Source organism: Dermacentor andersoni, chromosome 2 (assembly GCF_023375885.2).
Source record: "Dermacentor andersoni chromosome 2, qqDerAnde1_hic_scaffold, whole genome shotgun sequence".
NCBI classification, from domain to species: Eukaryota; Metazoa; Arthropoda; class Arachnida; order Ixodida; family Ixodidae; genus Dermacentor; species Dermacentor andersoni.
In genome coordinates, this window is record NC_092815.1 from 125,460,590 (window position 1) to 125,485,891 (window position 25,302).

The window sequence follows — 25,302 nt, forward strand, 5'->3', positions numbered from 1 at the left end:
GGGGTCTCAAATCGTGTCATGCATTTACCTCAATTTCTCGGTTACTAAAGCTCTGTTCGCGATTATATTGACGCTTTAGACGTTCTAGAACATTGCTCTACCACTTTAACTTGAGTTTCTGGTAACTTTTAGTGTCCCTTTAAATATAGATTATTCAGATAAATTTCTGAAGAAATTAGTTTAGAATAGTGGCATTAGTGGAATTAGAATAGTGGCAGAGAAGAAGCTCTTAATTATCTTGCATTGTTATGAGTCAAAGAAAACAAATTTGAAGAAGGGAAGAAAGAAGACAACATGAAATTGAGGAAGAAGAAATGAGTTGCTGGGCAAATGAAGGAAGGCGTCACGCCAGAAAATTCCAAGTAACTGTATCTAACTGTAATGTTCAGGCTACTTTCAGACCTATTTTCTTTAAAAAAAAAAAAAGAAGGAAGGTGTCCTTAAGATAGGGTGAATGTATAGGTGTCTGCTGCTTCGAGAAGCATGCAACCATCACCTGAATGCACTGCAGGTGGAGGAGCTAATGCGCAGTGACCAAACAGTACTGGAGAAAGCGCAGGCCTTTGAGCAGAATCGCCTGTCACCTAGCAACGCTCCACCAGCCGTGTTGCGGCCGGCACCTCGCAAGCTGGCTTTGCGTCACCGCTCGCCCACATCAGGATCACCCCGGGTGAAGTCCCGACGGGCCTCCCTCGGGGGTGAGCTACTACACCGCTTGCCTCTGCAGCCTAAACCACACTCCTTGCTGCCTCCTGTATAAGGATAACTGTAATTTATTTGGGGGTCAACTTGATGACATTTGTTATTTGCTATCATATATCTAGGTAAATGCGATGGTGCAGATATATCATGCAGAGTATGCTTCTTGCATGGTGATATTGGAAGCCCATAGGCGCCACTTTTATGATAAGTCATCAGTCCTGCTATAATTCCCAAGTGCAGTTAAAGTTACCTCTTGTACAGTTGTTCGTGAACAAGAGTCAAGAAGAAACGTCTGTCTCTTGAAACTTCAGTGGTGAAATTGGTTCACAGTGTTGCTGCCTATCTAATCACACAGGAGTGATGTCAGGTTATTATAACTATTGCCACGTACAGCTACTGCGTTCATAGATGCATTGCTGTGGACGGGCCACCCCGGGTGACGCGGTAGTCCACTTTGTCAGTGCGAGTGCTCCTCGACCTAAGCCCGATGCAGGATTGTACACACAACACCCAAATGCCGCACTTCAGTGAATGGCGCTCCATAGGCAGGGGCCACCTATGTTGGTACAAAGTTCATTTTGGTCAGCAGGACCAATCAAAATGATAATGCAACGCCGGCCGAGGGAACGGCCAGAATCTACCATTGGTGCCAGCTATGCATGGTCACGTTGTCTGTCGTGCAGATTGGCTTTACATAATGCACTTGCTGCAAGGTTGGCACAGCCCTTCTGTATTTTGGAGAAAAACTGGAAAGCAAAACTTTTTTATGCAATAATTAAAAGATTGCTGCAAAACACCGGTTCACTAGGTAACTGAGAACCGCATTGGTATTCAGTACAACAGAACGTCCCTAATTGATTAGTTTCACAGAAAAAAAGAAAAGCCCTTCATTCTGTTCAACAGAAATTCTAGTGATAAAATAATTAATATTTTCCAGACCTTCATATACTGGAACTGAGCTGTAATCAGTGCTGGCATACTAATTTTGTGTACCCCCCTCAATAAGGAAACATTGTACTGTGTCTTGACTTCTATGTACCTAAGTTACTGATAGCTTGCTACATTCTTGTTATGCCAATGCTAGCAGACTCCAAAGCATGTGCAGCACTCTGTTTTCTGGCCTGAAATTTATAAGCATTAAATTTGTGAAAAGTTTTCAGATATTCAATGTTTGATTCAATATCTATTCCTTTTTTTTTATTTGTTTCGAAATTCAATTCAAAATCTACTATTCGATATTTGCACACTCCTAGAATTTATTAAATACATGGTTTAAGTCTTGTCTCAATTTCATTTGAATATGCTCAGTTACGTGTGATGAAGAAAATGTGATAGACGAGTCTTTTTGTGGTTGCCATAAAGCTCTGAAATTAATCCTTCTAAAGATATGCATAGCTGAGAACGCTCTTCGTGTATACACTGTGATATATACAGGGTGTCTACCAACCAGGATAACCGAGAAAACCTGGAATTCTCAGGGATTTTGAATAGTCTGGATATACCCAGGAAAAACTTAGGAAATTTTTGGTTCTATCAGGGAAAATAAGCTGTCATATTATTGAAAAGGAACGAAAGTAGCCCTAATGCTGGCTCGAGTAAAAGAGAGAAATCATAACGAATTGTCTTTGAAGCCGTGTCATTGTCTGGAGGTTGCCAGTGTACAATCAACGACCAATTTTTGGGACGCCCGATTTTTGGGACATGCCCGATAATGAGGACGACTTCGCAGCACCACCACGTACCCCACAGAGTCCATGTATACAAGAACGTCTGAAATTTTGGATGCAAGAACTCTTCGCTCTCCGATTTGCCAGACATTTTGCTGCGGCTGCAGATCTGGAACGGTAATAATCAAAGACAACAGTACCGTTTTGATTATCTCGCTGCCTCGAACCAGCGCTGTTGCACGCAGGTCTGCTGGCAACCATAGCCACCACTGTGGCAACGCGAGGCCTAGCTGCTTCGACATTCTCTATTAAGGTGTAAGCCTTTAGTGGCTCATGAGTGTCTGGGTGCAGTCCGTGGTAGATGCAGGAAAGTGTTGATCACCGGCGAGGGGAACAAGGAGAGGAGGCACCATGCCAGTAGCGCTGTCCGAGTGGGCATGTGGGAGAGCGCGGACATGCGCGTAGAGTTTCGCATACATTGGCAACAAACCTTGCAGCCATATGGCTGTGATTGCATCCCATGCTTGCGGCCAACGTGGCATCCGTTCGCAAAACATTTCAGACAACAGCAACAGAGGCAGTCATAGATAGGCTTTTGCCTATCGCAATTTAGCTCAGCAAAATGCCCATAGATTTTTAAGTTTCTTGCCATTCGGTGCCGTGTTTTATCATTGAAAGAATTCGCCAATGCCATCAATGGCACCAACTCCGCCTCTGTAATCCTTGCGATTGGCTTTGAATCTTAGAAAGCACAGTGCATTGCATAATGCCGGTTTTCAAATGGCAGCTTTGCCTCAGCACAAAAACGTTACGCGGTGAAGCATACGTAAAGTATTGCGGTGAAGCTTAACAAGCGTGGGAAGGGGCAATTATCACTGGACACAGTATGTATTCCCTAATTATACACGCGTCCACCTGCCGTCTTCTGTCACAGTGCGAGCACCGATATGCCTAATAAGTGCACTGGCAGACCTTCAGAGCTTTTTCAGATGTGCCTGTGGCGATTTGAATCCTCAAGGGCAGTAAAAGACATGCATTCAATTTTTTGCACTGCCCGATTTTTCGGACATTCTCACGGCTCCTAGGGAGTTCGAAAAATCAGACGTTGACTGTACAACCGACCAAGAGGATGCTTCAAATGATTTGGGAGGTGAACGCGCTGTTGAACGAGGACGAGAACAGAAAGGACCTACGCTTTGAGGAATGAACGGGAAAGGAAGCCTTCCACTGCTTCGTTCAAGGAGCTTGACCTCAAAAAATAAAGTATTGCCTGACGCCTGAATGCAAGTGTCCCTCATGCTAACTGAAATGAACTCTTTAAAGCAGTGAAACGCAACACTGAGGCATTGTGCGCAGGCAGTTGAGGTTGACTTTTCAGCTGCTGAGAGAATCTCACTTATGACAAAGTTCACGCCTAATACCAATGAGCTTGCTATCAATTGATAGAAATAGCTCATTTTCTAAATATATTTACTTCTGTATGCATCTCTTTTTTATTATTATTTGAAAATTTATTACTCGATTTGCAATGGGCTTTATTATTATTTTTGGAATATATTTTATTCGCTTTGCATTTTACTAACCCTTCCCTTCAGTTTACTATTTTGAATGGAATAAACACTACTCCTTACTATTCAAACTGCATTAGGTTGATTTTTTACCTTTTTAGCATGCTTACTAGACAGTGACAGCATTGGGTGACATGACATCAGCCAAACTGGACATAAAACAAAGTTCTGTGTCACTCAGGGCATCTTGCAAAGGCACTCAGGGAAAACCTGGAAAACTCGGGGAAATTGAAAATGTCAACTTGGTAGACACCTTGATATATAAATTTGTACCTTTTATTCTTTAGTGCATCACAGTGGCTAACCTACATAGGTTGCATTATTTGTTTACGTTAGGACTGCACAGTCTTTAATATCGTTTGATGTATTGAGCATCGTTCGTAACAATTTGCATTGAATTGTTCGAACGAGGCAGAGCGATATGCACAGGAAGATGTGGATTCAATGTGATCAACAATGGTCGAACAAAGAATATGTCTACATGCTTAAAATTTAATTCTGGGGTTTTATGTGTCAAAACCATGATCTGATCTTAAGACACGCCTTAGCGGGGGGGGGGCTCCATATTAATTTTGGCCATGTGGCATTCTTTAAATGTGCACATAAATTTAAATGCATGAGCATTTTTACTTCACCCCTATCAACAGCCGGGATTGAGCCCGAGACCTTGACGCAGCGCAATGCCATAGCCTAAGCTACCTCAGCAGGTGAAGGAATGCCTCCAGACCCAACTCGTTGATACAGGCACTTGTCCTCTTTAGGGCTAGCAACCCTTGTTGTAATGTTGGCTCTGGAAAGGTGCCTTGTTTGACCACTGTTTTAATTTTTTTCACGTGACAATGCGAGCGAAAGACAGCTGAGACAGCCGAGTTGTGTATGTTGCCTTACTCTGGTTAAGCTGAAAATGGATTCCATGATGTTCCCTGTTGACACAGCTGCCTGTGGTGTTGCTGCAGATGAGCCGTCGTTGAAGGCAGTGCACATGTGGCGAGGCAGGGTGGTGCACGGCTGGAAGAAGTTCCACGGGTCGCTGGCTTCCCTCCCACCGAAGGGGCACAGCATAGGGGTGCCCCTGCACGAATGCCCACCATCCCACGAGAATCAGGTGCAGATCGCAGAAGCAACTCAATTGTTCACTTTTCCCGAACACTTGCAGCCGTGCTAGTGTCGAAAAGAAATGTGACTATGGTGCAGTAATGGAACAGCTGTGCCAAGTGTAACGAATTCTACCAAGAGTGGTCCTGTACGCCATCCTGCTACAAAATAGCATTTTAATGGAAAATAGCGCTGAGCCTGCGAGAGAGGAAACATTAAAGAATTAAAGCCTTGTTTATTCATGCTGCCTCGCTAGTCAGAATGAAAGCAAAACGTAACGCACACTATCATGGGGATCATCATCCTGGAAGTCGGTGTAGAAGTTATAGCGACAGATATAACTTATTTCAGTCATCTTCTCGTGGAGAAATGAATGAGACTTAGTCTTGCATTCACTGTTTTCACAATTGTTGCATTTCTTTCCAGCAAAGGTTCAAATGTCAATGTGCTGTCTCGTTTGTTCGACAGTTTGGTACCCATAGTACTGGTGTGGCACGAACTTAGCTTAAAGGGACACTAAAGAGAAAAATGGTTTCTTCTGCATCAGCAAATTACCTTTCTACAACACCAAAAGCACCACTCTTACCATAATAAGACTCTTGGTAAGCCAGAAAAAGCGCAAGAACGAAAGACGGGTGGCGACGCCTCCCTGACGTTCCCGCACCTGGTGGCTGTGACGTCATGGATTTTGATGGCATCTTTTAGGAGCTACCTAATTATATAGCGATACAGATTGATTACATTGCGTTGTAAAGAAACCAAATATTAAACATGGCAAGTCTCAGGAACCTTTACTCAGCCAATGCGGCCAAAATGCGAAAGCATACTTTGGAATCACTGACGTTACGCTGACGTGCCGCCGTCGGGGTTTCGGCGCAAAATTCAAATACTGATACTTTATCTTAATTTTCGCATCTAATAATCAAACTGTTATTTTGAAATGACTGCCTGCAGGGTTCTCAAACAATGCTTTATTTGTCTAAACTGATTTATTGTTTTGCTTTAGTGTCCCTTTAAGGAGGATGTTGGAGAAAAAAAAGAAAATGTCTCAGATTAGGTCCGCTTGCACTACATTGTTTAGCACAGTCACTGGTGCTGCTTTAAAGGTATTTTGTAATATGCATGTTCAAAGATTGGAACATGAGAAAGGGAGTGCATTTGGGTTATTGCCTATTAAGAGCATGCAGTCTGCTTGCAGTGGCACTACAACTCATGTGCAGGGATTGGTGAAGATGCCTATCACAATTGGGTTCGTGGCGAACGCTGTCAGAGTGATGTGCGACACACCGCGAGATTAACTGGCACCAGAAAAGGAAACTGAGCGCATGCTGGCATCTTCATATGGCATGAGTAGGGGAGTACTGTGGGGAAGCTGCCATGGTGGGTGCCTGCCACTCTCGGTCACCTGTGCCTTGCGCCTTTTCTTGTTTATATGGGATCGGGATCTAGCAGCCAGAAAACGTACCATACAATCGCAGTTTGGCGATGTACTGAACATTGGTGCCAAGAGATTGTGTTCATTGGGTTTCGTACTAACCAGCAAAAAAAAAAAAAAGAGTGTAACTGTATTGGGTCATTTTTTCGTGTTCTTCATCGTGAATGCTGGTGCCAGAAAATCATACAAAGTGGGATTGTATTAACAAGGTTCTACTGTATAAGCTTTGCCTTTCCTCTGGCTAAACTGCGTCAGAAGATGTTGCTACCAGTGCTGTTGCTGCCATGCAGCTCTGTGGTAACCCCGCATTTTGCAAACGGTAATACCTTTATGGACAAGCTAAATCTCTCTATTGTACAGAAGTTTGACTGTATCATTATGGGAAACTGCGCTTCTCATAATGCGCTGTAGCTTATGGGAAACTGGAAGTTGGTCTTCACCCTTAGGGGTGCAGGCAGAGTGGTTGAGTACTTCTTCAGCTTGGCTCACACTGCCTGCCTGTGCCTGTGCAGTATGTCCCATGGCTGGTGAGCCAGTGCTGCCGCGTCGTGGAAGCAAAGGGCCTGGAGACCGTGGGTGTGTATCGCATCCCGGGCAACAGTGCTGCTGTAGCCGCCCTCTCTGCCACAGTCAATGGCACTGGCGGACCACTGGACTTGACCGACCCTCGATGGGGTGACGTGCACGTGGTCTCCAGCCTGTTGAAGGCCTTCTTCCGGCAGCTGCCCGACCCCCTGGCCGGCTTGTACCCGCGATTCATCGCCGCTGCCCGTGTACCACAGGGCGCTCAACGTCTCGCTGCCCTTCGAGCGCTGGTACGATGGGACGCTCAACGTCGTTACCTCTTGAAGTGTTTCTGCACAACTTTTGGTGTATGGGAAAATGATGGTAGAGTTCACAAGCATTGCACTTTGGGCGAGTTGGTATTTCATGACAGTGTGTGTTGATGTTAGTGCAACTGAGAATGAGCAAAGGAAAAAATTCCTGTCTCCTATTTCTTTTATATTTTTTGTATTTTTCTTTCACTCATTCTGAGTTGCCCTAATGCCATGGCAGGAAAGGACTTGCTGGGATCCTTTTTCTTTTTGTTACACTGTCTGTCGTAAGTGTGGAAATAGCCTGTTAAAAAGAAATGCAATTTTAATGTCGAAATAAAAACGGGAAGCAACATAGCTTATTAGTATGCTGTTTGTAGCTGCTGCCCTCCAATTGTGACCAGCAAGTGCGAAATGAGAGCCGGGAAGTGGGAAAAATTATCGTTCGCCCAACAGTAGCACAAAGCTACGAAGAAAACTGAAATGGATTTCTAAAAAGAAAAAAAAAGTAAGAAAGAAAGAAAACCTTTGCAGTTAAAGAAAACATCCTCCTGGTACAGGGATTGACTCTGGGACCAACAGCTTTCTTGGGTAGTCACCCTACCATTTGAGCTAGCTAGGAGGCTAGCAGGTCACAGTGCGAGGTCGAATTAATTGACAACTCAATGCGCAGGGACACTATACTGAGTGCCTACGTTCAAAACCTAGTTATGTTGACAATGTGCAGTGTACATGACATGACCATGTGGTCCACAGGTAGCAGCGTATGCAGTAGAGATGACAGTCAGATAAGCTTCTCGGCAACAAATACAATTAATCTGCCATCTACAGCACGAATTCCAGGATTACTCCAGTTCAACTCTGCCATCAGGGACTTGGCACACTAGTAGAATTTACTAGGCAAGCTTCAAACAAATCATTATTCATATGATTAGAACTGTAAAAACTGCATTCAAAGCGAAGATAGCCAAGTGAACGGGGCTGTTGGTTCACTGACATGATATGGTCCTGTGGCCCTGGTTGATGAATAGTGTGTAGAAATTGGACTGCATTACGTATTAGCAATTAAGAGTAACTGTGTGACTGCATGCACATGCATTTGCGCATTTGCACATGTGTAATGTCCAGTGTGCATTTTGAGTTGACATTCTTACATCACATTATGATAATAAGTGCAACTAGGGAACCTTGTTTGAATGACCCATTCCATGCCTCCATATGATCACCGAGTTTGTTTTTTTATTTATTTAAATACAGCTGGATAGTACCAGGGAGTCGGTTCAAGTTATCCATCATTTTGAATTGTTTGTGCTTTAGTTATCATCCACTGTGCATTAGTTGTCACAGAAAAGAACAGTTGGCTTTCAGTCATTTGCAACTACGAAAGTACACCACAATGGCTACAAAGTGATGGCAGAAAGAATCAATAATGAACAAACATAGCCTCTCAGCTAGTCCTGTGATCGAAGTGTTCTCAAGGTTAGCGAATGCCAGGGAATTTTGCGTGCCCTTTATGCATAATTTTATCATCTTTTCTTTATTTTTGTGATAGGTACAAGAGCTTCCTGTGCACAACTTCGAAACCCTCAAGTTCCTCATGCAGCACCTCAAGAGAGTGGTGGCCCACAGTGAAACCAACAAGGCAAGGCCTAATGCTTGCTTTAAAGTGAAGTACAGCTGAACCTCATTACAGTTAAACTTGGATGTAATAAAATGGAAAAAGTTCAAAATTTTTCTCTAAATCCAGGTTTTCATTACATGCAGTTTTTGCATCAAGACTGGCGTGGGTCATGCAAAAACAAAAACAAAGTGCAATAGATGGGGAATCGAACTGAACTCACCTCTTAAATATTTATTTCACAGAGAAAAACTGGGTAATTTTCGCCTGTTGTTTTTGCATGATCGAAGACATTATGTGGTGCTCCAAAGAAACTAGAGCATCTAAGGCTACTTCATCGTGCTGCGAGCCGACAGAACAGTGCAAAATGTCCACTGCATCTTCTGTTTGGTCTCATAGTAGGCACATCACATAGTGGGTCTGCCTCTGTCAAACTGTCAAATGCTTTTTACAAATGCGGCACATCTGTTCTATGGCTACGTCACCATTGTCAGCATACAATAAGTCTCTATGTTCGGCACCTCCAGGCACTCCACCATTCGTGCATAGTATATCTCAAGCTTCAGCGACATCAGATGGATTTTAAGGCTCCTTTTTGTCTTCGCAGCATCCAGCTTGGATGACCTTGCCTATTTGAGCCTTGATGAAGCAATTACAGATTACCTGTGCTTCGACTTTCCGCTGGGATGCAGCTAGCATCTCGATAGCTTGATAGATGTTGATCTTCATGTGCTAGTCTAGATGAATGTCAAGAAGAATCTTATTTGTCAACCAACGGCGGTAGCAACACTTGAAGCTGCTCATAACCCTGTCTGTCTAAGGGCTGTATCAGGGATGTGTAGTCAACAGGAAAATAGTGTAGCTCAGTTTTTGCGAGCTGGACATCCCCTACATGGTACACGGAGCAGCTGTCTAGCCAAAGCTAGGTTTGGCAGCCTTGTCGCTTAACATCTTAGTTTAACATTTTTAACCAGTCAGGAAAGATTGCCCACGACATCCACACTTTGGAATTGGCCACATATTTAACAGGATTTCGCCTCATTCCCAAAGCACCTGCGCCAGACATTCCTCCCAATACCCAACGGGATTTGCATGTTACTGCCATCACTGTTGGAGCAAAGCAACACCATTGCATGGAGTTTGCTTTGTTTGCCACCATGGCAGTCTTCTCCTTTTAGTGCCAGCACGCGAGTTGACAGCATCTGATAAAACAAGGCTGTCCATAAGCATTATACGGGTCGGCCACCTCATAGCAGCTCGAAATACCAGGCAGCTCGTCGGCCACCCATGAAGCAGAAGGCAGACTCACCGCTAATCACTTTCTTGACGACACCGTACTTGTTCCTAAATCTCTGCAACTCAGTCCTGCACTTTTGCATGTGTCTGTTCTTCCTTGCTGATGCTGAAGAATCAAAGCTTTCATTGCCTGTTCCACCCAGGCTCAATTCTGTGCATATTCAAAACAAGGCGTAGGAAACTAAAGAAAAGCAGGAATTTCACGTCTGTTCATGATCTCAAGACTTGGAGAAATCAATAAACGAACACCGTAGAAGGTGAACGTGTTTTGCTAGTAGTGAAAAGACGAGCTTATGAATGGGCTAATGTAAGGGGAAAGATACGAATGCATGTAAAAAAGTCCTCGGTTTTTGCACCACTTAGGCCATGTTTTGGTTTTACTTTTGAGAGAGCGCACATGCATTGACGGGTTATTGAGCATTGTTACCTGTAGACTATGCACTTAAAGGGCCCTGAACCACCTCTCGGGCTTGGTGAAATAACGTAGTCTGTGGGTAGCATACGCTGCTGTGAACATCTCAGCCAAGTTTTGCTGTCGTACGCAGTGTGTGGAGCTCACAAGCGGATCGCAAAGTCATCGTTCTCTTAAACACTCTCTTTTTGACAGAAGGCCATGTCCTTGCTCTCTTCTAGACGTACTGCTTCATCATCGAACGCACTTTTTTCTCATTCCCTTAGACGGCTGCTATTGGCCGTTAGCGGACATCACGCTGTGGTTGGCTTCCTGGCGTAGATACCGCGGCTGCTGCGGTGAGCCACCACGAGTCCACTGGCTAAGCGCACAGCGGCTCGCTGAGGACAACCACATTTGGCTTATGTTTAGCGCGTCCTAAGCACCAAAGGGCTCAGTGAAGTTAGGAGGCCAAAAGAAGCATATACAGTGTTAAGGAGCGGGCACGTCCTGTGCTACCGGGGCTTAGCGGAGAGACGAGAACTAGGAGTCGGATTCCTGATTAATAAGAATATAGCTGGTAACATACAGGAATTCTATAGCATTAACGAGAGGGTGGCATGTCTTGTTGTGAAACTTAATAAGAGGTACAAAATGAAGGTTGTACAGGTCTACGCCCCTACATCCAGTCATGATGACCAGGAAGTCGAAAGCTTCTACGAAGACGTGGAATCGGCGATGGGTAGAGTGAAAACAAAATACACTATACTGATGGGCGATTTCAATGCCAAGGTAGGCAAGAAGCATGCTGGAGACAAGGCAGTGGGGGAATATGGCATAGGCACTAGGAATAGCAGGGGGGAGGTATTAGTAGAGTTTGCAGAACAGAATAATATGAGGATAATGAATACCTTCTTCCGCAAGCGGAATAACCGAAAGTGGACATGGAGGAGCCCGAACGGCGAGACTAGAAATGAAATAGATTTCATACTCTGCGCTAACCCTGGCATCATACAAGATGTGGACGTGCTCGGTAAGGTGCGCTGCAGTGACCACAGGATGGTAAGAACTCGAATTAGCCTAGACCTGAGGAGGGAACGGAGGAAACTGGTACATAAGAAGCCGATCAATGAGTTAGCGCTAAGAGGGAAAATAGAGGAATTCCAGATCAAGCTACAGAACAGGTATTCGGCTTTAAGCCACGAAGAGGATCTTAGTGTTGAAGCAATGAATGACAATCTTGTGGGCATCATTAAGGAGTGTGCAATAGAAGTCGGTGGTAACTCCGTTAGACAGGATACCAGTAAGCTATCGCAGGAGACGAAAGATCTGATCAAGAAACGCCAATGTATGAAAGCCTCTAACCCTACAGCTAGAATAGAACTGGCAGAACTTTCGAAGTTAATCAACAAGCGTAAGACAGCTGACATAAGGAAGTATAACATGGATAGAATTGAACAAGCTCTCAGGAACGGAGGAAGCCTAAAAGCAGTGAAGAAGAAACTAAAAATTGGCAAGAATCAGATGTATGCGCTAAGAGACAAAGCCGGCAATATCATTACTAATATGGATGAGATAGTTCAAGTGGCTGAGGAGTTCTATAGAGATTTATACAGTACGAGTGGCACCCACGATGATAATGGAAGAGAGAATAATCTAGAGGAATTCGATATCCCAGAAGTAACGCCGGAAGAAGTAAAGAAAGCCTTGGGAGCTATGCAAAGGGGGAAGGCAGCTGGGGAGGATCAGGTAACAGCAGATTTGCTGAAGGATGGTGGGCAGATTGTTCTAGAAAAACTGGCCAGCCTCTATACGCAATGCCTCAAGACCTCGAGCGTACCCGAATCTTGGAAGAACGCTAACATAATCCTAATCCATAAGAAAGGCGACGCCAAAGACTTGAAAAATTATAGACCGATCAGCTTACTGTCCGTTGCCTACAAAGTATTTACTAAGGTAATTGCAAATAGAATCCGGAACACCTTAGACTTCCGTCAACCAAAGGACCAGGCAGGATTCCGTAAAGGCTACTCAACAATAGATCATATTCACACTATCAATCAGGTGATAGAGAAATGTGCGGAATATAACCAACCATTATATATAGCTTTCATTGATTACGAGAAAGCGTTTGATTCAGTCGAAACCTCAGCAGTCATGGAGGCATTGCGGAATCAGGGTGTAGACGAGCCGTATGTAAAAATACTGAAAGATATCTATAGCGGCTCCACAGCCACTGTACTCCTCCATAAAGAAAGCAACAAAATCCCAATAAAGAAAGGCGTCAGGCAGGGAGATACGATCTCTCCAATGCTATTCACAGCGTGTTTACAGGAGGTATTCAGAGACCTGGATTGGGAAGAATTGGGGATAAGAGTAAATGGAGAATACCTTAGTAACTTGCGCTTCGCTGATGATATTGCCTTGCTTAGTAACTCAGGGGACCAACTGCAATGCATGCTCACTGATCTGGAGAGGCAGAGCAGAAGGGTGGGACTAAAAATGAATCTGCAGAAAACTAAAGTAATGTTTAACAGTCTCGGAAGGGAACAGCAGTTTACGATAGGTAGCGAGGCACTGGAAGTGGTAAGAGAATACATCTACTTAGGACAGGTAGTGACTGCTGATCCAGATCATGAGAGTGAAATAATCAGAAGAATAAGAATGGGCTGGGGTGCGTTTGGCAGGCATTCGCAGATCATGAACAGCAGGTTGCCATTATCCCTCAAGAGAAAAGTGTATAACAGCTGTGTCTTACCAGTACTCACGTACGGGGCAGAAACCTGGAGGCTTACGAAAAGGGTTCTACTTAAATTGAGGACGACGCAACGAGCTATGGAAAGAAAAATGATAGGTGTAACGTTAAGGGATAAGAAAAGAGCAGATTGGGTGAGGGAACAAACGCGCGTTAATGACATCTTAGTTGAAATCAAGAAAAAGAAATGGGCATGGGCAGGACATGTAATGAGGAGGGAAGATAACCGATGGTCATTAAGGGTTACGGACTGGATTCCGAGGGAAGGGAAGCGTAGCAGGGGGCGACAGAAAGTTAGGTGGGCAGATGAGATTAGGAAGTTTGGAGGGTCAACATGGCCACAATTAGTACATGACCGGGGTAGTTGGAGAAGTATGGGAGAGGCCTTTGCCCTGCAGTGGGCGTAATCAGGCTGATGATGATGATGATGATGATGAAGCACCAAAGGCGGAAGTCGTGGTGTCTACGTTAACATCCAAAATGAAATTTCAACTGCTCGCCACGGTGACATTTAGAAGGTGGAGCCTTGTGGGCATGCCCACCTGCACCGTAGCCTTCGCAGTGCAAGGCATTGAAGAAGGAACGGGAGGATGCGGTGGCTTTGTTTGACTGTCAATAACTACGCTTCTGCTGAACGCATTGAAGTACTTTTTGCGGAAAAGCACAGTAATCCCTCGTTATAACGAAGTCAGCTTGATTGCGAACAAATTCGTTATAAGCGGTAATTTGATATAAGCAGCCACTTGAGAAAAGCTAAAGCAGTCAAGCTTTAATTGCGCCACAACTGCAAAGAAGTCAAAATACAGTGTATTCAGCAAAGCAAAACTTTATTCAGGTGCAAAAAAGGCAGTGAGCTTTGGCTGTTTCAAGTTCTTAATGAGCACACGCAGCCCCTGCACAAGGTCGTGGTTCCCGCCCATGCATTCAACCTTATTTTACAGCAGGCGTAGGTACTCTCGTGTTTGCACCATAGTTGGCACTTCACATGGCTCTTGGTCCGCCGGCTCTTTGTCCTCAGTGGGGCCACCAACAGTGTCAATTAGTATCTCCGCATCCGTCGCTGGCACAACCATGGGAGCAGCAGCGTCAGCCAACGTGAATGTCTCGAAGTTGCCTTCTATGTGTTGGCGAGCAATTTTATGAACAGCCTTGTACAGATCGCTTCAAGTCCAGTCATCGTCAGGCTGGTCATCATCAGGGTCGCTGATGACGGCATGGAAAAAGCTGGCATGCGCAAAGCAGCGAGTGAGGAGGAGAAGGCAGTGGCCGCTTTTATAGGGGGATGTGGAGGTCACGCAAGACTACGCGAGTATTGCGCTGGAAAGCGCAAAAGCCGTGGCTCGAGTCTGAGGTTGTGCTTATTGTGCTCAAAAAACGATTAGCCGCTTATTGTGGGTACGCAGTGTGATCGTGAAAACTGAATGGTTTTGCAGTAGGGGCTTTGCCTGATCACTGGGCAATTTTTACCGAGGTGTGCAGCAGTGAAATTTGCAAAACGAGATTTTTTCGGTGCACCGTTGTCGACGACACTGTGCTAATTCTACGGTTCGCGTGGCAGTATTCGTGCACCGTCGCGTCCATGCCATTGACAAATCTCTAGGAACAAAATTCAATGACCCTACCAGGCATTTAGACCGTTTGTCTAAAGTCAGATGGTGCAAATTGAGCCTGACCGGCACGAGAAAATCGCCGGGGAAACACCAGCTTGCGTTGATCCGCCATGTTGACAGCCTGACTCGCCGCTGGCGATGCTTGGATTTTTCGTGTTTTCGACAAGTTATCGGTCGATTTGCACCGTCAGAAGTGCAACGAAGCTAGGAGCGGTGTTTTATTATGATGTAGGCCAATTATGGTAAGCGGTGAGCAAATTTCTACACTGGCTTCACCAAAGTTGTCTTCCCGATTTGTTAACATAACTCCTCGCATCGAACATGGCACTTATAATTGGAGGGACACTTCTTTTGTGTTTTTCGGCATGTTTCAGCGCCAGAAGTGCTCTTTAGAGCTTTAAAACTTTGCTCATTGAGCAAACCCAATGGAATGCTATGGTGCAAGTCTGCCTGCGGTCATTTGGCCAATTTTCGGCGTCCAAGAGACCGTGGTTTTCTGGCATTGCAGAGCATCAGGAAAACTTTATTTTCATGTGGATTCTATCGTGGGGGACACCAGCAATGCAATTGCGACCAAGATTAACGGTTCGGACGTGCTGCACCATGGATTTTGACAGCTTCCGTTCGCTCAACAGTAAACAGCTGGGAGCACTCGGCACTCGCTTGTTACCCGTTACTAAGTGGTCATTGGTCATGGGTATGGTACTTTTGTGGCCTGTTCTGTGCCTGCATGAGGCTAATTCGTCAGCGGTATTAATTTGACACTGCATGCGCAAAAGGGTCGCCGCCGCCGAGCGGCGGCGAGTCTCCGCTCGCCACTTCGCTCTAAGCAGGTCGGTGTGCTTCGTGTGCTTTGAGTAATGTGGCTTAAAATGCATGCATTTGGGTCGGGAGTGGAAGAAATTTCGAAATAAAGTGATATTTCAAGTAAAGCAATTTCGTTATAACGAGGGATTACTGTATTTTTGAAATAGCCTATTTTCACTTCAAATGCCTTTCTCCACTTCGATAAAATGTGGTTTGGGGCCCCTTTAAGAGACGATTAGTGGAGGAGAGAAAGAAATCGGTTATTTCTGAATTTATCATTGAATCAGTACATGGCAGAAAAAGTCAGATCTACTGAAGTTGACTATTCATCACTGTTACTTAATGCAAACATAAACTACTGTGGCTCTTGCTTTGCTCGGCAACAGCAACATTGCTGCGTTTGTTGTATGCCATTGAACTACCATATGATCAATCTTCTATGATTCATGTCACTTAGAAAGTGTCTGAATTTCTCCTTTCACTGTGCAGATGGAGGCTCGCAACCTGGCTATCGTTTTTGGACCAACGCTGGTGCGGACAGCCGACAACAGCATGTTGACAATGATAACTGACATGTCACACCAGTGCCACATCACCGAGGCACTCATCAACTATGTGAGCATCAACGCACAATGCATTCTTATTGTGAATTTGTGTGTTCACCAAGACTTGCGTATGAAAGAAAGAAATTCGTTGATTTCGCCAAGCCACATCTCAATTCTACGGCCACATTGCTAAAGGAGAACTTATCAACATACAGTTCCTCTTCTTATAATTGAGCACAATCACAGACTGCTATATTTTTGCGTGAGTTGACCAACCACTGTATAGGGCCTAATGTGAGAAGGCGCAGAGTAAGCAACAGTGGGTGGTGAACAAGGGAAACCGCGTGCTGTGGCCAACATTTTGTCAAGGGGGCCCCGACGAAGACACGTCTTGTTGTTAAAACCAGAGTCCTTACGTAAACCTTTTCTTTTCGTTGATGCTTCTACAGGAAAGCTTGCTTGGCCGACTAAATAGGTGCAACCTCGTTTAGGAGTCACCTTAGCCATCGGCTGTATAATAGCCATTGGCTGTATTGAGGCCCACTTCCACGCTTATTGATGCGTCATCCCAAGACACAGTGTCAGAATATTGGCTACACATCATGCGACTTATGGCTCACCTTCAGTTGAGATTCCTTGTTAATTGTGTGCTGTTGCAGGCGGACTACATCTTTAGCCCATCTGATGAGGCCGCAGTCCCGGACCTGCCACTGGATGTGACTGCCCTGTCAGACACTGACTCTTCAGTTCTCTTAGGCAACCTACATAAAGTTGGTGGCCAGGGTAAGTGGGATGGCATTGCTTACATAGTGTTAGGTGCGTCAAGCTCAGGTTCGTAGTATTTACTAGGCTCCAAGCATTTTTTTGATGAAAATGAACGTAGTAAGCGACCTGTTTTGGTTATGTAATTGGGACTCGGTTTTGCCCATGCTTGACGGGTTGTTTCTTGCTGTTTGTTAGAGGCAAACGTGTTGGGCACAGCGGTGGCCCCAGTATCAAATTTATGATTAAGTTGAATTGGACTATATTGAACTCGTTTAGACTGAGTTACCCCTTATATTGAACAGTTTCTGAACACCGTAAATATACAATAAGAATATATAGCAAAAGGTATGGTTACATGTAACAAAAATAGCAGTCACTACCGATATATAGAACTTCAAGCAGCGCAATACTGCCCCAGCAATTGGCTATCCCATGCGTCGGCTGGTCGAGCCGCCAACACCCCTTCAAAAAAAGGTGACTTAGCCTGGCTATACCTATGCAGCTCTATCGTGCTGTGGCCAAGCACTCCCCTACAAAACATGTTCCTGGCATTCCCTGCTGTAAAAATTTACCGTAATTTTTCTAGGGTGACCGTAAAGTGAGAAAAGAATATTTTGAGTTGGTATATACGTACTCTTCATTCATGAATAACAACAATAAAAAAGGAAATCAACTTATAAGAATTAAAAATTTGATGCATTGTTATACACATAGTTCAAGGCTTTGAAAATGCACACACGAGAATATTTCACAAGACTCAAATATTCCTGCTCTTACACTAATATGTACATCCATAGCGTAATACAACTGCGTAGATGCGCATACTCAAGAAAACTGTGTGGTTGTGTACCCGTCAAAAAAGCAAAACGTGTGCAAACTTCCGCTAATGTTCATCTTATCGCCAACCAGAGGCAATTAGTTTTCGAGAGTGCCCCCCCCCCAAAAAAAAAAAGATGCAACAGAAACGCATGCATAGCGGCATCCTTCCTATGCACACCCCTGTGAGCACTAAAAGAGCGAGAGACAGGCGGTCGCCCTTTGAGCGATTAGCAACGAGATAGCCATCAGTTTTGCGAGCGCAAGCAGCCGAAACCGCCCGCGGAACAAAACCCAAAGCGCCGCCCGCCCACCCGCCAATGCATGAGCGGTAGTATATAGACGCGCGGGAGCAAATTAGCTCTCAAACAAACCATGCAAAGAAAACCGAGAGAGGGAGGCGCGTGAGAAAAATTCCCTGTATTCCCACATAGTGGCAGCACATAACAGAAAAGAAAAAGTTAGGAAATTGGTGCGCTTTTTAAACGTACAGACGGTGCCGTAAATATATGGCATCGACCCTTTTTGGACTTGTTCGTGGCGCCATATATTTACGCCCTTGACTCTTAAAGGGTTAAGAAGGAAACAGCCTATAACTGCTACCATTGTACTGGTTTCAGCATTCCCAATGATGACAGTGAAAAGTGTTTCAACGAAATTTGGTGTTATTAGTCAGCATTTCCAGATGCTGTTGATGGGTAAACAGTGAACAAGTTTGTGTCCACAAACGAAAATGCCACGACCGCAGGAAAACCTGAGAACAAGGACTTCATCGCCAACATTATAAATCAGCGCATTAGTGAAGGAAACAGTAAAAACTAGGGGTGTGCGAATACTTGAATATTCGGTTTAAAATCGAATTGCAAACATTTAAATAATTAAATTTGCGAGCCGAATATTATGAGTACAACACATGCCTGACTTTCATCTTCATTATCTCTACATATCATTCATGTTACATCTTCCTCGTGGGAAACACCCCAGGAATTCCATTTGCCGTGTTGAGACGTAACAAGGTACTGACGACAACAAATAGAAGAGCGAGCACAGAAGATAAGTCCCGTCATGAGATGAGTTCGTGAGTACGCTTACAAAATACCGCAAAAACAGTGTGGTGACGATTACCGTCAATGGAGACACGAACAGTACACACACTGTGCGATTGTTCAAATAATCGCATTGGTCACTTCACGAAGAGAAGGGCCAGAGTAAGGCGTGGTCACTTTTTGGAGGTGAGAACCAAAGTCGGCACTAATAATTGAAATGGCAATCGTTGGATTGTGACGGCCTTTTACCATCTAACACGCTACGCAAAAACAGCCTCACTTCTATCGGGGAGTGCTGCTGAAGTCGCCGATTTCTTTCTACGCAATATTTTTTTTATGCCATGGACCTCCACGTGTTTTCCTCAGCGACTGCAGCAGAGTCTTCCTCTCTTCTATCCTTACCGAAGTTCTGTGCATCTCAAACGCCATTCACAAGACGACTTCCAGTTACCATCCTCAGATCAACGGCTTGACAGAACTGTTTCATTGTTCGCTCTCAGACATGATTGCAATGTACATCCGTTGACATGATTGCAACGTACCGTATTTACACGATTGTAAGTCGACTCGAATGTAAGCCGACCCCCCCATATCGCGTGACAGGAAAAAAAAAAAGAAAAAAAAAGAGAGCATACCCGAGGGCGCATTCAATAATGAAAATTTATTAGTAGCTGACATGGTCACTGGACTACTCGTCTTCACTAGTGCTGCCATCGTCATCGTTGCCGCGGTCCCACAGCGCGATCGTGGTCCAGCGAAATTTCACATTTGGCAAACGACCGCACCAGGACATCTTGTGGAACAGCAGCCCACGCCGAATGCACCCAACCACACTCAGCCGTCAGGGAGGCTCTTTTGACAGGTCCGGTTGGCGTAATTTTGCGGTCTTCTGCCGCCCGCCACTCATACTCACGGCGGAGCAGGGCCTTAAAATTAAGGCGAAGGTCCGGGCTTGTTTCATGACCATGTCGCACTTCAATGGCAGGGACCGATCACGCATTTCAGCGACGTACGCCGCAAGCTTAGCCTACAGCTCCGGAAAGCGTCCAGACTTCGGCACGTGGGAAATTTCTCACTTGCCATCCCAGGTGAAAATTTCGCTTCGCTGCAGTCGCCACTCTCGCACCACCCGTTCAGAAACATTGAAATTGCGGCCCGCTGCGCAGTTATTTGTTTCTTCGGCATAAAGGATGGCAGCCCTCTTGAACGCTGCTGTGAACGAGTGCCGAACGATTAGTGGGCCTGGAGCACTCATGACGACTGGGGAAGCATAGAAGTAGCGCGTAGCCGGCAGTCAAGTGGAACGCGTCAAACCAATGCCAATGCCTTTCGTCAGAGAAAGAGAAACCTGCGAGCGGCGTCTGCTCTTCCATGAACTACCGATACTCCCCGCAAGCGCCGCCGCAATTGGGAACAGCGGCGCTTCCATCAACTATCGACACCCCCCACCATGAGTGTTGCATGCACTGTAAAACTCTCAAAAATGTTGAAAAACCCTTCCGAAAGCGAACAAACACGCGGGATGGCGAAAAGATACGGGTAGGGCCATAGAGCAAACATAAAATTGTAACTACGTTGTAGCTGCCGTTGGTCTCGCTTTTTTGGCGGGGCCAGGGCTCTCCACATTGGTGCCTCTCGTAGCCTCAGTGTTGCTTTGTGTTTTGGTTTCGATTGTAAGTCGACCCGCCAACTTCAGACTTTCAAATTTAAAAAAGGTGGTCGACTTACAATGGTGTAAATACGGTACATACAACTACACGAACTGCGTACAATCCTGCCGTACGGGGCATTCTTTTATAACATGGCTACGCAACGTTCCACTGGCCTTTCTCTCTTTTTTCTCGTCTATGGCCGTTCACTTAGTTTTGTCTCAGATGTACCATTCCTTTTGACTCCTGTACCCCCACGAGCTCCTATCTCAGGACAATTTTTGTCTCACCTCACAAACTGCCGTCACCTCGCCCGCATTAACACCAGCATCTCCCAGAACGCTCGGGAATCTCGTTATGACTGGACTCACCATGCTGTGACTTCTTCCCCGAGCAACGAAGTTTTTTGGACTCCTGTACGTGTTCCCGGCTTATGCGAAAAATTCCTGACTCGATTAATTGGCCTTTAGATGGTCAGTGAGCAGAATCCCCTGTTAATTTCCGGGTCTCACCCCTTAGAATGCCGTCCAATCTCTGTTGCCGTGGGACAGAGATAATGCATGTGTCTCGTTTAAAGCCATATACTTGAAGCATTTCATAATACTCCTGTGCGGCCAGGCGGCCGCTTCCACAGTGAGAGGGAATTTGTGTGAGCACAACAAAAGCCTGACTTTCAACTTCATCATCTCTACATATCATCATCCATGTTACATCTTCCTCACCTGTATATATCATCATCATGAGCTACACAGCTTAATCTTTGTGGTGGCAGCATGAGCTCGGCTGGAATAAAGTGATTCCTTACAATATCTAATATTCAATTTCTCGAATATTTGATTTTTGAAATAGTATTGCTACTTTAGGGCAATGACCCGGCCATGGTCGGTGCCTTTGGGCTTGCAGTGTTATCGAGGCGCACAATGTTTATCGGTACAAGGTTTGACATGGTTGTTCGGACCGATTGAAACAATTAAGGCAACACGAATAGAGGGAACAACAAAAGCAGCACGTGTGGAAAGCACGGAAGTATGTGAGAAGATCGGGTCGATTAGCCACCACAAGGCACACTGATCGCATTGAATACGGAAGTTCAGTGTTCACAGATTTGCACAGTTCGAAGCTTTCTACCCACATGCGAGCACACAGACCAACTTGGCACTTGTGCTCACGGTAGTTGCTAGCTGATCGACCCGGGACCCGAACACCGCTTGAGTGGCCACTAATCATGTGTGATCGCACAGCCGTCTAGCCCATCAGGCCTTACTGGAGTTGCGTCATCTGGTGCCAGCAACTAAAGTTAAGGTTACCGAATCAGTGCAGATCTATTTACAACAGGATACTGTACACAGGATAACTGTTGCAAGTTCACGGCTATCTTGCATAATACCGTATGGAGGCCCCTCTCTGAATGCCATTCGTAGGTGCACAACAGTCTCTTTTTGTAACTTTGAGTGATCCGTCTTTTTGTAACGTTGAGAAGACTTAGCTTTGGATTTACACGGTGGGCTCGAAAATACATGTGACATGCGCTGACCTCCCAGCTGCAGATACATTTACACGGACAACAGGTGGACGGGAGGTGACGTTGCACAAAATCGTTGTGGGCCTCCCAATTTCAGAACTCTCTCCCATTGGTTCCGACTGCGATCTGCATGTACAGTGCCGAGGGACGTGATGTGCATTCCCCACTTTTGTCTGTCGGGCATATTGTTCTTAATGAGCTGACAATAACCCACAGAAACCACTGGTCATAACAAGGCGAAAACTGCCATAAAAATGTAAAGATGCCATACAAATGGAAAAATGCTATAAAAATTGAAGGTATCTATGCCCCGTGTAGTGTCAGTACCTTCCCCTGTCATGTGGAAGGTACTGACGCTACACTACTGTCATGTGGATGACAACTTTACCTGTCGTGAAATCTGTCTTTTTTTTTTTTCCTACAGTGAAGTAACAACTCTCAAGAAGTGTCCTATGGTGCATCTTTGAGAGAAACTGAATGTAGTGTTGTATAGTGTGTGGAAAAAGGAGGCTCTAGAAGAGATTGTGAGATTGATCAAGATGCTTATTCACATACATAGCAGTTGTGCAGCTAGTACTGCAATGTCTTAACAGAAACAATGGGAAATTCTGCTCAAGGTTTGTTTTCTTGCGAATGTGCTTCAGTACTTGTGTTCTGTTTGTACGTTTTTGGGCTCGGAGAAGATGAGGTTGGTATAAACCAATTTGTCCAGCTGCACAGAATCTGTTAAATGTGCTAGACGTAAATTACCATTATGTACTTGTGAAAAATGCTGTGTTGAGCAGAGAACAAGCATTTTCTGCCACATATGTGCAGTATCTTTACGTATTACATTGTCCAGGGACTACTTTGCCAAGTGGCATAGTGATCACAGTGACTAATAATTCTCCTTGCATTATAACATCATTATGGATTCAGGTGCACATGTTTGTAGGTCCTTTTAATAGTGTCATCTCCGAAACATGATGTATTCCAAAATTTTGATGTTAGCTTCTGGTTTGGAGCTGCACTTGCTTCTTGGAAAGATTCCTTAAGTTTTGCCTGAAAATTATTCTTTTTAGATTCGAACAGCTTTTGTTTGCCCGTGATTACATGGAACTACCCGGCGCTGACGTTGAAGAGAGAATCTCTTTGGCGACATTTATATAGTGTGTGATCTTGCGTGAATAATTTTTGTGGGGAGAGGGGCTCACTTGCTGGGACAATCTGAACGTACTCATTGTTTTCAACATGGGCAGTAAAGAGGTACAGTACCATGCTTTTGCTTCTGGTATTGTAGCAGCAGGCAGCAACCCGGAGGTGTCCCCCAGAGACCTGGTCTCGTCACTTGTGAGCGCGGCCAACCGCAAGCTGCGCCAGCGCAAGCTGTCCCTCACCGTGGAGAGCAGTATCCCAAGCACTGTCGGAGGGCCTCTGAAGCCCGGCTCACGGGTCAAGGACAAGATCCTGGCTTTTGAGGGCAAAGTGGGCGAAGACTCAACCAGCAAGGCGGCCAGCAATGGCTCACTGCCTGCAGAGAGCAGCTCACCACCACCTCCCCTCTCGGCCGGCTCCAGCAGCTACCCTCCGTCCCCAACACGGACCCTGCTGGGATCCCCACCCCAAACGCCCTCTGTGTGCTCAGAGTGAGTTTTGCCTGGCTGTGTTGGTTCTTGTCGGAACACTGTGGAAAGAAAGAAAAAAAAAATCTGTAGGGCTAATCGCTTTTTTACACACTTACTGTGCAGCCAGTTTGCCTCTTGCACTTCTATGTCTGTAACAAGACTTTAGCAATATGACTACACAAGAAAGGATGTGCTGAGCATTGTGCTGAATTCAAGGCTGAATTTAGTTACACTTAAGCACTTAGGCATGTGCAAATATTGGAAATTTTCGAATAACGAATGGAATATTGCCTGTTTGATTCAGTGGTTGAATCGAGTAGTCACTATTCCACCCTGCAGCCACACACATAAAACGCAATAAGTTACATAGTGGAGCATGCTATATGCCACTCGAGAAGCCAGACTGTTCATCCAGCTAAACCACTATCGTTCACACTCATCAATCAGTCCTGACTATGCAGCATGAACTACTTTTTTTTTACTAATGTTTTGTTCGAGCTTTTAATAAATAACACTTTATAATGTGCTTTGTAATGACAGAAACTTACTAACATTAGTAAACTAAAATGTGAATGCCGAAGGTGAGAACAGCTGTTAATTATTTGAAAACTACCAGAAAAACATTCAATATTCCATTCGCTTCTGGAACTGTTCGATTCAGATTTGTTTAGGTCACGAGAATTACTTTTGGCACACCACTATTAACTCATGAGTGTACCAGCAACCATGTTCTCAATTCGCAACTTCTGATAATACTAACATGTTGAGTGCCTGGTGAATTGGTTGAATGAGCACGAATGGGCATTGTGGAGCAAGCTGCACCGGCTAGCCCAAACGCATATGTTACTGAGCCACAAAAGATTCCTTCGGGCAGATACATCCTGTGGGGCATTATTTTCTTGCACATCATTGTTGCATCAATGTTCTGGTGTTACATAATTACCAGATACATTGTTGACTGGATGGGCAGCAGAAATGTCATCACAACAAATGCTTTTCCAACCTAGATAGTCAAGTTTAAAAAGTCGTTGCAATTTCATTGGAAGATTATGCTGACGCATGGTGCATCTTCTGTATCCTGTGATTCATCAACTTTTGTACCTGTCATAGCTCCTGCTGTCCTGTCAGGCATGCTCTTTACTTCATTGTGTAACTTCTCAGTTTGTGCACACACAGATGCATGGTAGCTGTGTTCTGATGGGCGCATTATGATCTTCCGAGATTTCGGTAAACCTTAGAGAACCTTCAGAGAGGTTGACATTAATCTGGAGCTCTCTAATGCAACATCGCCTATGGCTCACATGTGGCTTTTTAAATAGAAAGGTTACCTGAGCTGTATTTATAAATTGTCTTCCTACAATACCAAAAGAAAATCCACGCTTACCGTGAGAATTGACTTAAACAAGGTGTGAGAAGAAGTAACCGGAAAAATTGCAAAAACAAAAGGCCGGTCACGATATCACATTGGATAGATAGAAACTTTATTGAAATGGAAAAGATTTGAAGGAGGGGTGGTCGGAGCCTCTCATTCCAGGGCCCCACTGGCCTCTGCCGCCTGCCTGACCTGCCTAATTAAGGACTTTTGTCCTGCCAGGT

The 25,302-nt window shown here is 44.9% G+C and overlaps 1 protein-coding gene across 9 annotated transcripts in view; it reads left to right on the forward strand.

Moving 5' to 3' along the window:
• Positions 1–25,302, forward strand: part of LOC126541152 (rho GTPase-activating protein 23-like) — a 151,766-nt gene that overhangs the window by 102,179 nt on the left and 24,285 nt on the right. For 6 of the 9 annotated variants that reach the window (XR_007601632.3, XM_050187824.3, XM_050187829.3 and 3 more), the window contains 7 exons: positions 512–698; positions 4,873–5,042; positions 6,980–7,282; positions 8,835–8,924; positions 16,249–16,374; positions 16,964–17,087; positions 23,382–23,727. Coding sequence is in view for 8 of the 9 variants with exons in the window: in XM_050187824.3 (XP_050043781.1) it covers positions 512–698; positions 4,873–5,042; positions 6,980–7,282; positions 8,835–8,924; positions 16,249–16,374; positions 16,964–17,087; positions 23,382–23,727 (1,346 nt within the window). In the remaining variant the exon portion in view is untranslated. The remainder of the gene's footprint in view (positions 1–511; positions 699–4,872; positions 5,043–6,979; positions 7,283–8,834; positions 8,925–16,248; positions 16,375–16,963; positions 17,088–23,381; positions 23,728–25,302) is intronic. The other 3 variants (XM_050187830.3, XM_055076513.1, XM_050187826.3) reach the window with 2 other exon arrangements.